General features: G+C 22.1%; 3 protein-coding genes across 3 annotated transcripts; 2 read left to right on the plus strand and 1 right to left on the minus strand.

The window, feature by feature from the left end:
* Positions 1 to 135: 135 nt before the first annotated feature.
* Positions 136 to 6,054, plus strand: LOC127280592 (proteasome subunit alpha type-1). Its single transcript, XM_051303678.1, has 5 exons — positions 136 to 298; positions 855 to 1,105; positions 4,962 to 5,121; positions 5,363 to 5,572; positions 5,765 to 6,054. Exons 1-5 carry the CDS (start codon positions 296 to 298, stop codon positions 5,975 to 5,977), a joined length of 837 nt encoding a protein of 278 aa, XP_051159635.1. The 5' UTR covers positions 136 to 295; the 3' UTR covers positions 5,978 to 6,054.
* A 132-nt stretch (positions 6,055 to 6,186) lies between these two features.
* LOC127280590 (lipoyl synthase, mitochondrial) lies at positions 6,187 to 8,996 on the minus strand. Its single transcript, XM_051303676.1, has 6 exons — positions 8,789 to 8,996; positions 8,252 to 8,572; positions 7,495 to 7,651; positions 7,358 to 7,415; positions 6,939 to 7,094; positions 6,187 to 6,678 (listed from the first exon to the last, which is right to left on the minus strand). The coding sequence occupies exons 1-6, from the start codon at positions 8,849 to 8,851 to the stop codon at positions 6,300 to 6,302; spliced, it is 1,134 nt and encodes a 377-aa protein (XP_051159633.1). The 5' UTR covers positions 8,852 to 8,996; the 3' UTR covers positions 6,187 to 6,299.
* Positions 8,997 to 9,129: 133 nt separating this feature from the next.
* LOC127280588 (BRCA1-associated protein) lies at positions 9,130 to 13,977 on the plus strand. Its single transcript, XM_051303668.1, has 6 exons — positions 9,130 to 9,343; positions 9,565 to 9,823; positions 10,568 to 10,757; positions 12,585 to 12,903; positions 13,035 to 13,456; positions 13,563 to 13,977. Exons 1-6 carry the CDS (start codon positions 9,271 to 9,273, stop codon positions 13,950 to 13,952), a joined length of 1,653 nt encoding a protein of 550 aa, XP_051159625.1. The 5' UTR covers positions 9,130 to 9,270; the 3' UTR covers positions 13,953 to 13,977.
* Positions 13,978 to 14,668: the final 691 nt, after the last annotated feature.

A 14,668-nucleotide genomic window follows, 5' to 3' on the forward strand; every position in this document is an offset into this window, starting at 1 on the left:
TACTAATAATAATAATAGCACTAAAAATAATAATAGTACTAATAATAATAGTAATAATAATACTAATAATAAAATAACACAAATTTTGCAGATTCAATTTTTCCGATTGGCAGCAATGTGAAGAAAAATGTTATTGGACCACACTTGCACTAAACTTATGCCAAACTTCAGAGTGAGAAATTTCTGATGTATCACGCCGATGCCTGACAGTTTTGTTTGGTTCTATTGAAACAAATTCCATTTCTTTGCCCTTTTTTTACGTTAAATAATTCACAAAAACTATTAGTATATAAAAATGGTAAGTAATTGATAATTTTTTTTTTTTATTAATAATTTTTCATTTTTTTTTTATTTTCCTAGAATTATTGCATTGTCATTTCAATTTTGTTGGTTGGAAATCATTGCTTTTTCTTTTAATTATATTTTCTCTTTTTTTTTCATTATTATGTTTCACAAGTTTTGAAAATAATTTCGTTTAAATAATTTTTGTATTTTTTAAAAGTGATGGTATTAGCGTTACATTGCAGAGAAAATTAGAGAAAAAATTTTTGAGGTTAGAATTCCAATTTGGAATTTTGAGCCGTAAATCCAAATATTTTTTCTTAACTATTTAAATAAATAATAATAATTATTGAATAATGTATATATATATACAAATGAAAAATTAATGTAAATAGATTATAGTATAATTTTATTATATTTAGAATATTTTTTATTGATACGAAGGGGTTATTAATTTTTGGAGTATAAATAATGAAATTAATAATTTTTATTGAAATTGAATCGAATTAGATTTTATGCGTTTTTATTTTTAAAAAAAGTACTTTTTTTCTGAAAACAAATGTTTTCTTTAGTTCCGAAATCAGTACGACAGTGACGTTACGGTATGGAGTCCTCAGGGACGATTGCACCAGGTGGAATATGCAATGGAAGCTGTAAAATTAGGTTCCGCTACTGTTGGTTTAAAAAATAAAACACACGCAGTACTTATTGCACTTAAAAGAGCATCGTCCGAACTTTCTGCTCATCAAAAGAAAATAATTCCCATTGATAAACATATGGGAATCACAATTGCTGGACTTACTGCCGACGCAAGAATGTTAAGGTTTGTTTATTTTTATTTTTACAGGCCTCGGATTATACCACTTTTTCCGACTTTTTTTTTCAAAAATACGACATTTTTCGACTTATTTTCATAAAATACGACTTTTTTCGACTTTTTTTTATATAATAAAAAAAAAATTTAAACAAAATACGTTTTTTTTTAGTATACAATGCAAATCTTCTTCACATCTTCTTTATTTCAATTATTTAACAAATTTTTAACTAAAATTCTTCACTAAATTAATTATTTTTAATAATTTTAATGAAATTTATCAAAAATTCAATTTTCTTAAATTATTTTTCAAATTAAAATTTTTATAAAATATAATAATTGTTCATAATTTAAAGAAAAATAATAGCAAATAAAATTACTAAAAACTATTTAATTCAAAATCACTTGAAATTTAATTATTTGCAAAAAATTTCAATTATTTTTCATGATTTTTATAATATTCTTCGAAAATTCAATAATCTGAAAGCAATTTTCAATTAAAAACTTTTGGAATTCAATTGTTTTTTTTTTTTTTGTGATTTCTAATATATTCTTCATCAACAGAAATCACTAGAAATTTCACTTATTATAATTATTGTTTGAAATTTAACACAATTTTTTGAAATTAAATTATAATCAAAAATTTCAATTTTAAAAGGTTCTAAAAATTAATTATTTCTAAATTTTTTTTTGAAATTTAATTATCTCTAAAAATTTTAATTCAAAATCAACTAAAATTCAATTGTTTTCAAAAATTTTAATTCAAAATAAACTAAAATTCAATTATTTTCAAAATTTTAAATTCTGAATTAATTAAAATTCAATTATTTTCCAAAATTTCAATTCAAAATCAACTAAAATTTAACTAAAATTCAATTGTTTTCAAAAATTTTAATTCAAAATAAACTAAAATTCAATTATTTTCAAAATTTTAAATTCTGAATTAATTAAAATTCAATTATTTTCCAAAATTTCAATTCAAAATCAACTAAAATTTAACTAAAATTCAATTGTTTTCAAAAATTTTAATTCAAAATAAACTAAAATTCAATTATTTTCAAAATTTTAAATTCTGAATTAATTAAAATTCAATTATTTTCCAAAATTTCAATTCAAAATCAACTAAAATTTAACTAAAATACAATTATTTTCTAAAATTTTAATTAAAAGTCAATTTTTTTTATAAATTTTCAATTTATAATCAACTAATTTCAATTATTTTCCAAAATTTTCAATTAATTTTCAAATTTTCTATTTAAAATTAACTAAAATTCAATTATTTTCAAATCTTCAATTCATAATCAACTAAAATTCAATTATTTTTCAAAACTTAAATTGAAATTCAATTATTTTCTAAAATTTCAATTCAATGTCAATTGAAATTTAATTATTTTTAAAAATTTCAATTTAAAAGGTTCTAAAAATGAATTATTTCTAAAAATTTTTGAAATTTAATTATCTTTTTAAATTTCAATTCAAAATCAACTAAAATTCAATTGTTTTCTTTAATTTTAATTCAAAATAAACTAAAATTCAATTATTATCCAAATTTTAAATTCTAAATTAATTAAAATTCAATTATTTTCCAAATTTAAATTCAAAATTAACTAAAATTTAAATAAAATACAATTATTTTCCAAAATTTTAATTGAAATTCAATTATTTTATAAATTTTCAATTTATAATCAACTAATTTCAATTATTTTCCAAAATTTTCAATTAATTTTCAAATTTTTCTATTTATAATCAACTAATTTCAATTATTTTCCAAATTTTCAATTCATTATCAACTAAAATTCAATAATTTTTTTAAACTTCAATTGAAATTCAATTATTTTCCAAATTTTCAATTTAAAATCAATTAAAAATTAAAATTCAATTTTTCGAACATTCAACTATTTGAAATCATTTTTTTTTTCCAAAACATAAATTATTCTTAGTCCTGTAAAATTTAATTATTTTCTGAAAATTAATAAAATCTTTTGAAATTCAATTATTTCTAATAATTCCTAATATGGTTCTTATAGAATGTTTCTTATTACAAAATTAATAAAATGAATTTAATATCTAATAATATTAGTTATTTAAAGTAAAATATTTATTAACCAATTAAATTTTCTTAAAATTGAAAAAATCGACTTTTTTTCGAATATAAATCGACTAAAACGACTTTTCTTGTGTCTTAAAGTCGATCCGACGTCGGATTTTACAATTTTTTATAATATTTATTTATTTATTTATTTATTTAATCACAATTTACGGGCTTTTCAAGAAAAGAAAATACTAATTTTATATTTGGGTCAATCCATTATATTTCGACTGAAGTCGTCGCTGACTAATTTTTAAAAATTATAATACTTTGCAGGAATGATTTTGAAGTTATCAAGATCACGAAATGAAAAGAATTTTAATAAAATTTTAATTATTTATTGCAAAATATGAATTTAAAGTATATGAGGTGCTGAAAACTGTCAATTTTTTAGCCATTAGAAAATATGCAAAAATACGTAGAATTTACTATAAAAATAAAAATTTTTTTTTGTAATTTACTAAGAATGAATAAATTTGTCATTATTAATTGATGTAATTATTTAAATATGTGAAATAATATATAAAATATGATTTTCAAGTTCGCCTGTCAAATAACCTAAATTTGCAAATTTCATCTATTAAATGTGAGAAAGAGAAGTCATTAAATTGAAAAAAACATTACCAAATATAAAGTACCTGTGACTAACTTTTAGTTTTTCTTAGCACTTTTATCCTTTTTTCTTCATAAATATGAAATAAATAGCAATAAAAATTGGCACTTTGCTTATTTTCACTATTTTCAAATGTAAATAACTTCCTTGGAGAAAACTGAAAAATTACAAAACTTGGGCAATATCTAATTGATCACTAAATACACACACTGGAAAAAAATTCGCTTTGGTCCCGAAGATACTTTTTGAGATAATTAAGTTTAAACTTTTCACAATTTTTATCAGGTTAATACATGTAGTTTTTTAAGGACGAAGTTAGGTTTTATTGGTTAAACATTTTGAACTAACTTCAATTTTATAAAAATCACATGCATTAACCTGATGAAAATTGTGAAAAATTTAAACATAATTATCTCAAAAAGTATCTTCGGGACCAAAGCGAATTTTTTTCCAGTGTGTGTAGTTAGTGATCAATTAGATATTGCCCAAGTTTTGTAATATTTTTCAGTTTTCTCCAAGAAAGTTATTTACATTTGAAACTAGTGAAAATAAGCAAAGTGACAATTTTTATTGCTTTTTATTTCACATTTATGAAGAAAAAAGGAAAAAAGTGCTAAGAAAAACTAAAAGTTAGTCACAGGTACTTTATATTTGGTAATGTTTTTTTCAATTTAATGACTTCTCTTTCTCACATTTAATAGATGAAATTTGCAAATTTAGGTTATTTGACAGGCGAACTTGAAAATCATATTTTATATATTATTTCACATATTTAAATAATTACATCAATTAATAATGACAAATTTATTCATTCTTAGTAAATTACAAAAAAAAATTTTTATTTTTATAGTAAATTCTACGTATTTTTGCATATTTTCTAATGGCTAAAAAATTGACAGTTTTCAGCACCTCATATACTTTAAATTCATATTTTGCAATAAATAATTAAAATTTTATTAAAATTCTTTTCATTTCGTGATCTTGATAACTTCAAAATCATTCCTGCAAAGTATTATAATTTTTAAAAATTAGTCAGCGACGACTTCATTCGAAATATAATGGATTGACCCATTTAATAATAATTTTTGTAATACTGTAATTTTTTTTATTTATAAATTATTAGCATTTAATTGCAAAGCAAAAATTGAAATATTTAATTGCAGCCGATATATGAGGACGGAATGTTTGAATTATAAATATTCACACGACGATATGTTGCCCGTGAGTCGTTTAATTACAGCGCTTGGAAATAAAATGCAAACTTGCACTCAACGATACGATCGAAGACCCTACGGTGTTGGTCTTCTTGTCGCCGGATACGATGTAAGTTTTTTTTTAACAGAAACAAAAAATTTATTTTAAAAAATAATTAAACTAAATTAATTATACTGAAAAAAATGATATTTTTAGTATAAAATTTTCTTTCAAAATTTAATCATTTCGAATATATCGAAAATTCTTTGGTTTTAGAAAATTTTTTTAGATCCAGAAAAATTGGAAATTTAAAAATGATTCTCTAGACATTTCTGGAAAATTGGAGAAATTTTTGCATTTGTTTTTTCAGGATCAAGGTCCACATATTTATCAAACGTGTCCGTCGGCAAATTATTTTGATTGCAAAGCAATGGCTGTTGGTTCACGTTCACAAAGTGCTCGAACATATTTAGAAAAGCATCTCAATGAATTTTTAACCAGCGATCGTGATGAACTTGTGAAACATGGATTACGAGCATTGCGCGATACACTGCCCAATGAAGTCGATTTATCCGTGAAGGTACTCATTTTTTTTCCTTACTATTATTTATTTTTTTTTCTACTTCAATTTTTAATTCTAAATATCTTTAAGAAAATAAAATTCTTTTTTCTTTCGAAAATTTACCCTTTTTTTTTGGCAAAGAAATTTAATTATATAATTTAATTGTTGTATAATTATTAACTTTATTAATTGTATTTTCCAAATTTTCAGAATGTTTCAATTGCAATAGTCGGGAAAGGAACGGATTTCACGATTTTGGACGAGGCTGCAACGTCGGTCTATCTTTCCGAGATTGAAGGCGACGAAAATAGAGGAAGACCAACTGAACCGGAAGTAGCCGACGATAATAAACCACCGCAGGATCCACCTGCCGATCAGGGTCCACAGGATCCACGAGTTTCCGTCGCCATGGATACCGAATAAACGGTTACATATTTATATCACAAAAAAAAAAATTGTCTTTTTCATTATTATTAATAATAAAAAAAAAATAATGTCTACGTTTTCTGCAATATTTTTTCTCTCTCAAAAAAAGTATTTTTTCCATTTAATTCAATCTATATTTAAAAAAAAATTAGAAATTACTTTTTAATAATAATTAAAGTTTTGATAATTTTAATTTGTAAGACTCATTTTTTAATTTTGTAATTAATTTTATTTCATTTTTCGAAACAAAAACAATAATTTTTTTCCTCTATTTACAGTAGATTTGGTTTAATTATTTTTTCCTCACTTTTTTTTTTTCTTAAGAGTGAGTTGTTTTTTCGCTACTTTGTTTTTGTTGTTGTCGTCGTTCCTTGAGAATGTTTGTTAGGAAAAATTCGCCAGCTTTGTATGAGGAACGAACCAATGGTCCACTGGCTGTGTAGAGAAATCCCAGTTGATTGCCAACCTTTTCCCAGGCTTTAAATTTCTCCGGTGTCACGTATTCAATGACTTTTAAATGACGTTTTGTTGGTTGCATATATTGACCAAGTGTCAATGCATCGACACCTGCGGCACGTAAATCTCTCATTGTTTGTTCCACCTCTTGATCCGTCTCCGATAGACCCAACATTATTGACGATTTTGTTATTAGATCGGGATTTAATTTTTTTGCTCCCTCAAGAACAGCGAGCGATTGTCTATAGAAAAAAAAATAGTATTTATCATTATTTAATTTAATCAATTTATAATTTATAAACTAAAAAATTTGCAAATTTATAAATTATAAACTAATAAATTGTAAATTTATAATTTATAAACTAATAAAGTGCAACTTTTTTAATTTATAATCTAATAAATTGTAAATTTATAATTTATTAAAATAACTTCTAATAATTATTTCAAAATTTAATTTAACAAAAATTAAATTCATATTTTATTGTCTAAATTTTGCTTTTACCTGTATCTGGCTCGTCTATCGCGAACAAAAGGCGTGAGTCTCTCGACAGTTTCAATATTGTGAGCAAAAACATCCAATTTTGAATCAACAACTGTCGCGACACAATCTTGATTCCCTCGGAAATCAGGAACTAAACATTCAACCAAAATGTTGCTTCTAAAAATAAATTGAATTTTTTTTTTTTAATTTTTTAGAATTAAAAAAAGATAATTTTACTCATTGTTAAAAAACAAATACAAATACAAATACAAATAATTTTACACCCTAGAGTCAAAAAAAGATCATTTTACTCCCTAGAAAGTATTTTTTTCCGTGAAATAATATTTTAAGTATTTTTTTTTATTTATTTATTATTTTTTAAGTATTTTTTATTATTTTTTTTTTTATTTATTTATTATTTTTTAAGTATTTTTTCTGACCTTTTCTTAATTTCTCTAACAGTATTTGCAATGTGTTGCGCTCCTCCGTCTTCCAAATCTAAAAAACGAGAATAACAAAAAAATTATATTTAGAATTAAAAAAAAGAAAATAAAGAAAGAGAAAAAAAATCCTTTACCATCTCGATCAACGGAAGTAAGAACAACGTAATCGAGACCCCAATCGGTTATTGCTGTTGCTGTATTTTTTGGTTCATTTGGATCTAATGGTGGGGGAATTTTTGCTGTTTTTATTGAACAAAATCGACAACCTCGAGTGCAAGTGTCGCCCATTAACTGAAAATTTGCATACAAAATTAATAATTGAAATTGAAAAAAAGGAAAATAGTCGAAAAAATTGAAACTTTTTTTATTTTAACTAAATTTAATTAAAAAATTTATTTATCTAATTATAATAATAATTATTTATTTAATTATAATAATTATTATTTATTTAATTATAATAATTATTATTTATTTAATTTATTTATTATAAATTAATTTGAAACATTTTTATTAAACAAATTCTTTTTTTTAAAGGAAATTTTTTGTTTTTTGTATTAAAATTTTAATAAAAATTAAAATAGAAACAAAAATTGCGTTATTTTTCAAATTCATAAATTAATAAAATAGTTTAAATAAAATAAATAAAATTCTAATAATAATAGAAAAAAAAATCCTTTAAAAAATTACAATTTTTTTCTTGTAAATATTTCTGTTATTTTTATTATATTTAAGAAAAAAAAAAAAAATTTCGTTACTCGTCAATTTGATCTCCTCCCTCGACTTTTGCGAAAGAGATAAAATTCAAAAGGTTATCAAAAAAAGTTTCGAGACATTTTAATAATAAAAAATAATTGTGTCATTAGAATAAAAAAAAAAAAATAGAATAATTACCATAATTGTTGCAGTTGCTGTTCCATGATCTCCTCCACCCCAACATTCACCAATATTTGGACATCTTGCCTCCTCACAAACTGTACTTAATTTTAAATCACGTAATTGTGATTTTATTCGACTATAATTTTCACCAATTGGTATTTCTCTCTTTAACCATGGTGGTAATCTTAATCTTGTATTATCACCTTTTTCCAATTTTAATTTACCATCATATTTTATTGTTGATTCGTCTGATAAAAAATTCTCCAATTGTGGTCCATTTGATAATATTTCGGAAAATTTCTCTTTCGTAATTTTTGTACAATTCAAACATTGATTCTAATAAAAAAATTTAATTTTTTACTAAATTGTTTTTTTTTTAAATAATTTTTTTACTAAATTGTTTTTTATTTCAAAAAATATAATTTATAAACGAAATATTAATAACATAAATGACAACAGAATTTTTAGGTTAGAATTACTTGTATAAATAAAAATTACAATTAAATATTATAATTATAGTTATAAATAACAAATTTTGAGTTAAAAACTTACTCCAGTTTGAAAATTAAAAGCCCCTTGATGTTTGAAGCAAAAAATTCGTGTTGTTCTCAACATTTTTTCGAAAAGAAGATATCGGTTTTTTATTTAAGGAAAGATAACACTTTTTTTAAAAAACTTATATTTACATTATTAAAACTAAATCATACATTAAACTACGTTCTTTGAAATCTATTTATTTATTTTTAAAATTGTACCTAAGAAAATGACCTTGAAGTGACATAACCTTAAAAATTTAAATTGCGCCCTCTTTAAACGCTTAGTGCGCATGCTCATAAATCATATGTTTTGCGTCATTTTTGTCTGTATATATATATATACACATGTTTTTGTTGTTGTGCAGTTTTTCACCACCATTTTATTCTAAAAATCAGTTGAGTGTTAATGCAATAACAAATTTTAATCTAATTTAAAACGAAACTTTTAATGAAAATTTCCCGAAAAATTGTACTAAAAACAATAATTTCGAATATGTGATGACTTCGACCGAAATTTTAGTATCTCTCTGTGTTATTCGAATCGAAGTCAGTGATCCCGATTCCGAAGAAGGTAAAGTTTATTACTTTTCTCATTAAAATCGATTTTATTTTTATATTGAATATTTTCATTTTGTATTTCGTTTTTTTTACGGTTTAAATATTTTGAGGTTAATTTCGCGTTTATTTTGTTTCTATAATAATATAATTAAATTATTATTATATTTTATTTATTATTTATAATTTTGTTGAAATAAGTTGTAAAATTTTAATTTTTTCTGCGCAATAATAAAGCAATGGCTGTGAGAAAAATGCGAGGATGCCGTGAACCTCGGGAAATAACAATAGAAAATTATTCAAATTCCGAGGAAGGTCCAGTGCCACTTTTACATCAAAATTTAAATAAATCACATTCAACATCAAGAATGAATTCAGAGGAAATTGCATCTTCTGAAGGTGCAACATCGTGTAATGTTGCTGATCAAATTAATTTTTTCTCTGGTAATCCATTTGTTGAGGTCACTAAAGGAATTCTTCATTTGTTTAAAGAAGAGTGAGTTATTTTTTTTTATTTATAAGTAAATTTTGAGAGTTAAAAACTTATTAAACTTAATTTTAATTTTATTAATTAATTAATTATTATTAATTAATTTTTAATTATTTTAATTATTTAATTTTTATTTTTTATTATTTTAATTATTATTATTTATAATTTTTTTAATTTTAATTATTATTAATTTAATTATTTTAATTATTATTATTACTATTTATTATTATTATAACAAAATTATTTTTTTATTTATTTAAATTTTTATTTAATTATAATTAAATTATTCGCAAATAATATATTTTAATTAAATTATAATAATACATTTTTTGTTTCAAAATTTTACCCAAAATGAATAAATTTAAGAAAAAATTAATTTACTCCTTACTAATTTATTGACAATAAAATTTAATTTTATAATAAATAAAAATAAAGTATGAAAAATAAATTTTTTACAGTTATTTTAAATAAAAAAAAAAAAATTAGTTATTGTTTTAAATTAAATGTATTTAAATATTAAATATATAATAAAAATGTATAAATTTATTTTTTCTATAAAAATTGGAGAAATTTTTTCTAATTTGTCCTAAATTATTTATAATTATTAAATTTTATTTTCCACCCTGTAATTATTAGTTGTTATTATTATTATTAATTTTTTTTTATTACAATAAAAAAAAATAAATAATAATTATTATAGTGATGTTATTTTTTTTTGTTATTAATTAATTAATTAATTAATTTAAACAGTGAATTAACGGATGTACAATGCGCTGCAACGCGAAGCAATACAATTTGTATGCTCTCAGTACCTGCAACAATGACTTGTCATGATGTTTTAACATTTACCGCTGCTTGTCATCAAAATATTCAACATTTTCGAATTTTACGCGACGATAATCCTGATCAATACATGGCGTTAATTACTTTTCGTAATTCCGTAAGTAAAAAAAAAGTAAAAGTAAATCAAAATTTTATTCTTTTTCTTTGAAATAAGATTTTAACTATTGAAATATTAAATTTAATTTTTAAATATCCTTTCGCCAATTCTTTAAAATATTTCTCAACTTTTCTTTTCATTAATCTATACATTTTTTATTGAAAATTTCCCATTTTTTTTTTAAATTTTCAAATATATTTTTAAAAATAATACAAAAATAACTAAAAAAAATAACTATTTTTGAAAATAAACTTAATTTTTAAATATCTCAGCTTTTTGAAACTTTACCTTTAATTTAATTAATTAATATTAATTAATAATAAATTAATTTATTTAATTAATAATTTATTTATTTAATAAATAATTAAATAATTTTTTAAAAATAATTTAATTGCAAAATAACTATAAAAATAATTAGTTTGGAAAATAAATTGAATTTTTAAATACTATTATTTTTTTTGGTAAAAATTCGATTTGTAAATTAATTAATTTAATTTTTAAATAAGTAATTTTTTTTTTTAAGAAAAAATTTTGAATCTACCGCTGTAGATTTATTAAATTCCAATTGCCACGTGGCGATGAATTTTAACCTAACCTTGTCCTTTTCAGTCCTTTTTTTCCCCATTTTGGAGTTAAACGTATACTAAAGAAAAATTTTCCTTTTTTTTTTAATTTAAACAATTAAATTTTTACTCTAATTAAAATTTACTTTTTAAATTCAATAGTGGCTTAAATCGCCTACGTTTCAGTGTTATAAATTTTGCATCGTATTTTTCATTATTGTTTTAATTTGTAAATTTTTCCAATTTTTATATAAATTTTCGGCTTGACGACGCCAACAAATTGTATTTTTTTTTTTTTCGAATTCACAAATTAATAAAATAGTGCAAATAAAATGAATTGGCCTAAACTGAATAAAATAATACGAATAAAATTCTAATAATAATAAAAAAAAATAATAATAATAAAAAATAAAAATAATAAATAAATAATATAATAACTAATATAATAAATAATATAATAAATAATAATATAAAAATAATAATGAATAATAAATTAAAATTCTTGATGTTCTGTAAATAAATAAAATAATATGAGTAAAATAAATAAAATTTTGATAATAATAATGAATACAAAAATTAAAAGAAATAAATTAAATTAATAATACTTAAAATAATGTTATTGGTGTTTTTCCTAATTCATCTTTCAACAAGTAATTATGATATTTTCAAAAGATAATAATAATAAAGTACTACAGGTAACTATTAATTTTCTCTAATTAATAAATAATACGTGAAAATTTTTTAAATAAATTAGTTTCTATTAAAAAAAAATTTATAATTACACCCAAATAATAATTATAATATAATTAATAATTTATTCACCTATAGATACCGAATGTAAAATGTAATTGAAAGTACAAATTAAAATTATATTTCAAAAATTTTGTAAAAATCTAAAAGGAAATTGAAATTTTCAAATTCGTAAAACCATCCAATATTTTCTTTACTTTTTCCTTAATTTGTTATTTATTTCTTTCTTTTTTTTTACAATTTTTTGTCCGCTTTTATTATAAATTATTCGTAAAATAAAATATAATATAAAATATTATATAAATAAAATTCGTAAAATTCGTAAAATTCGTAAAACCATCCAATATTTCCTTTACTTTTTCCTTAATTTGTTATTATAATTTCTTTCGTTTTTTTTGTCCGCTTTTATTATAAATTATTATTATTATAAATTTATACCTTTTGGTTATATTAATTTTATTTTTTCTATTTTTGTTACTAAAATTTAATAATTTTTTCTTTTTTTTCATTTCAGGCGGCTGCCAGTGAATTTTACGAGACATTCAATGGTGCACCATACAATTCATTGGAGCCCGATATTGTTTGTCATTTGGTATTTGTCTCAAAAGTTGAAGTTGGAGACGATGGTTTACCAATTGCAGGACACACGGAATTGCCATCGTGTCCCGTTTGTTTGGAACGAATGGACGAGAGTGTCGATGGAATTTTAACTGTACTTTGTAATCATACATTTCACGCAAGTTGTTTAGTTAAATGGGGCGATACATCGTGTCCAATTTGCCGATACGCCCAAACACCGGAACCACTTGCCGACAGTCATTGCATGGAATGCGGTAAAAATTCCTCATTTTTTAAAAATCTTTTTTCCAAAAAAAATAATATAAATAAAAATTAATTTTCTTTCTTATTTAAATTATTTTATTTTATATGAATAATTGAAAATTAAAAAAAATGAATTTTCCAGTTCCAGGAACGTCGAATGATAGTCTTTGGATATGTTTAATTTGCGGACACATTGGTTGTTCGCGTTACACAAAGGGCCATGCATTCGAGCACTATCAGGATACGCATCATTGTTATGCGATGCAATTGGGCAATAATCGTGTTTGGGACTATGTGGCCGACACTTTTGTTCATCGATTGCTTCAGGATAAGGATGGAAAAATGGTCGAGGGACACGAGCCATCGAAAGTTGAAGGCGCATCAATGGACGAGAAAGTCGATTCTGTACAATTGGAATTCACTTATCTTCTCACATCACAATTGGAGACGCAACGGCAATTTTTTGAGGATCGTCTCAATCGAATTGAACAGCGAACAATTGCCGAAACAAATGAATTAAGGGATAAATTGACACAGGTCATCGATGAAAATGCCGACATGAAGGTATGTGGAAAAAAAAAATTAAAAATACTTGATTTTTTTTGTCTCGTTAATAAATAAATATAAATAATTTTAATTTAAAAAAAAAATTGTTTTTCTTTTCGTAAAGAAAAAATTGTCATCACTCACAAAGGAGAAACAAACATTGGAGAGAAAAATACAGGCAACAAGTCAAAAATTGGAGAAAACACAAATGGAACTCGCTGAGGAGAAGGCGTTGAGAAAATCACTTGAAATGAATCAAACATCATGGCAAACGAAACATAAACAGCTTAATGATGAATTAGTGGAATATAAATGTAAAAAAGAAGCTGAATTAGTTGATTTAAAGGAACAATTGAGAGATGTTATGTTTTTCTTTGAGGCACAAAAACAAATTGAAAATTCCGCCGATCGCGATGAAATTGCTGAGGGACGTATTATTATTGGTCCCGAGGCAAATACATCGACGAAAAATACAAATTCTCGCGGTGGCTCAAAGAGACATTCGAAACGTTAATTTTTTATTTTGGAGAAAAACAAAAGCTATGAATAATTTATTAAAATATGTAATTTTAAAAAAATGTAATTTCAAAAACAAATTATTTTCTTTCGTTGGAATTTTTTTTTTTTTTAATTGTAAAAAGTCGTCTGTTAACAAATGTTAGCTGAAAAAATTTATTTTCTCCTTTCTTTGGCGAATAAAATTTTACTAAAAAAAATACTATTTCTGTTTTTTTCCCCAAATTCAATATATTTGAAAAAATATTTCTGTCCATAAAATAAAAAATTATTTGTACTTTCAATTTCAAAAATTTTTTGTCCCTATAAAAAAAAAAAAAAATGGAAAATTATAGGAAAAAATTAATTTAGGAATTAGCTGAAAAAATTTATTTTCTCCTTCTTTGGCGAATAAAATTTTACTAAAAAAAAATAAATACTATTTTTGTTTTTTTTCCCCAAATTCAATATTTAAAAAAATAGGGGCCGAAAAAATATTTCTGTCCATAAAATAAAAAATTATTTGTACTTTCAATTACAAAAATTTTCTGTCCCTATAAAAAAAAAAAAAAAAATGGAAAATTATAGGAAAAAATTAATTTAGGAATTTATTTTTAGGAAAATTGTATAATTCAGAAATATTTAGAAAATTTAAAAATTAGGAAACTAATTTTATTTTAAAAAAGAATTTATTTTTGTTAATAATACTTTTTTTTAAGCTTTCTTTTGTTTTTT

This window comes from Leptopilina boulardi, unplaced genomic scaffold (genome assembly GCF_019393585.1).
Source record: "Leptopilina boulardi isolate dan_hultmark-lab unplaced genomic scaffold, ZJU_Lbou_2.1 LbouV2_248, whole genome shotgun sequence".
NCBI lineage: Eukaryota > Metazoa > Arthropoda > Insecta > Hymenoptera > Figitidae > Leptopilina > Leptopilina boulardi.

Excerpts from the sequence above, each read along its gene's own strand:
- LOC127280592 (XM_051303678.1), top strand. Across the intron at positions 5,122-5,362 it reads TTCTTGTCGCCGGATACGAT|GATCAAGGTCCACATATTTA; the intron begins GTAAGTTTTTTT and ends TTGTTTTTTCAG. Across the intron at positions 5,573-5,764 it reads AAGTCGATTTATCCGTGAAG|AATGTTTCAATTGCAATAGT; the intron begins GTACTCATTTTT and ends CCAAATTTTCAG.
- LOC127280588 (XM_051303668.1), top strand. The coding sequence starts at position 9,271 with ATGACTTCGACCGAAATTTTAGTATCTCTCTGTGTTATTCGAATCGAA. Across the intron at positions 9,344-9,564 it reads TGATCCCGATTCCGAAGAAG|CAATGGCTGTGAGAAAAATG; the intron begins GTAAAGTTTATT and ends GCAATAATAAAG. Across the intron at positions 9,824-10,567 it reads CTTCATTTGTTTAAAGAAGA|TGAATTAACGGATGTACAAT; the intron begins GTGAGTTATTTT and ends TAATTTAAACAG.
- LOC127280590 (XM_051303676.1), bottom strand. The coding sequence starts at position 8,851 with ATGTTGAGAACAACACGAATTTTTTGCTTCAAACATCAAGGGGCTTTT. Across the intron at positions 7,652-8,251 it reads CAGCAACTGCAACAATTATG|TTAATGGGCGACACTTGCAC; the intron begins GTAATTATTCTA and ends GCAAATTTTCAG. Across the intron at positions 6,679-6,938 it reads GATAGACGAGCCAGATACAG|ACAATCGCTCGCTGTTCTTG; the intron begins GTAAAAGCAAAA and ends TTTTTTCTATAG.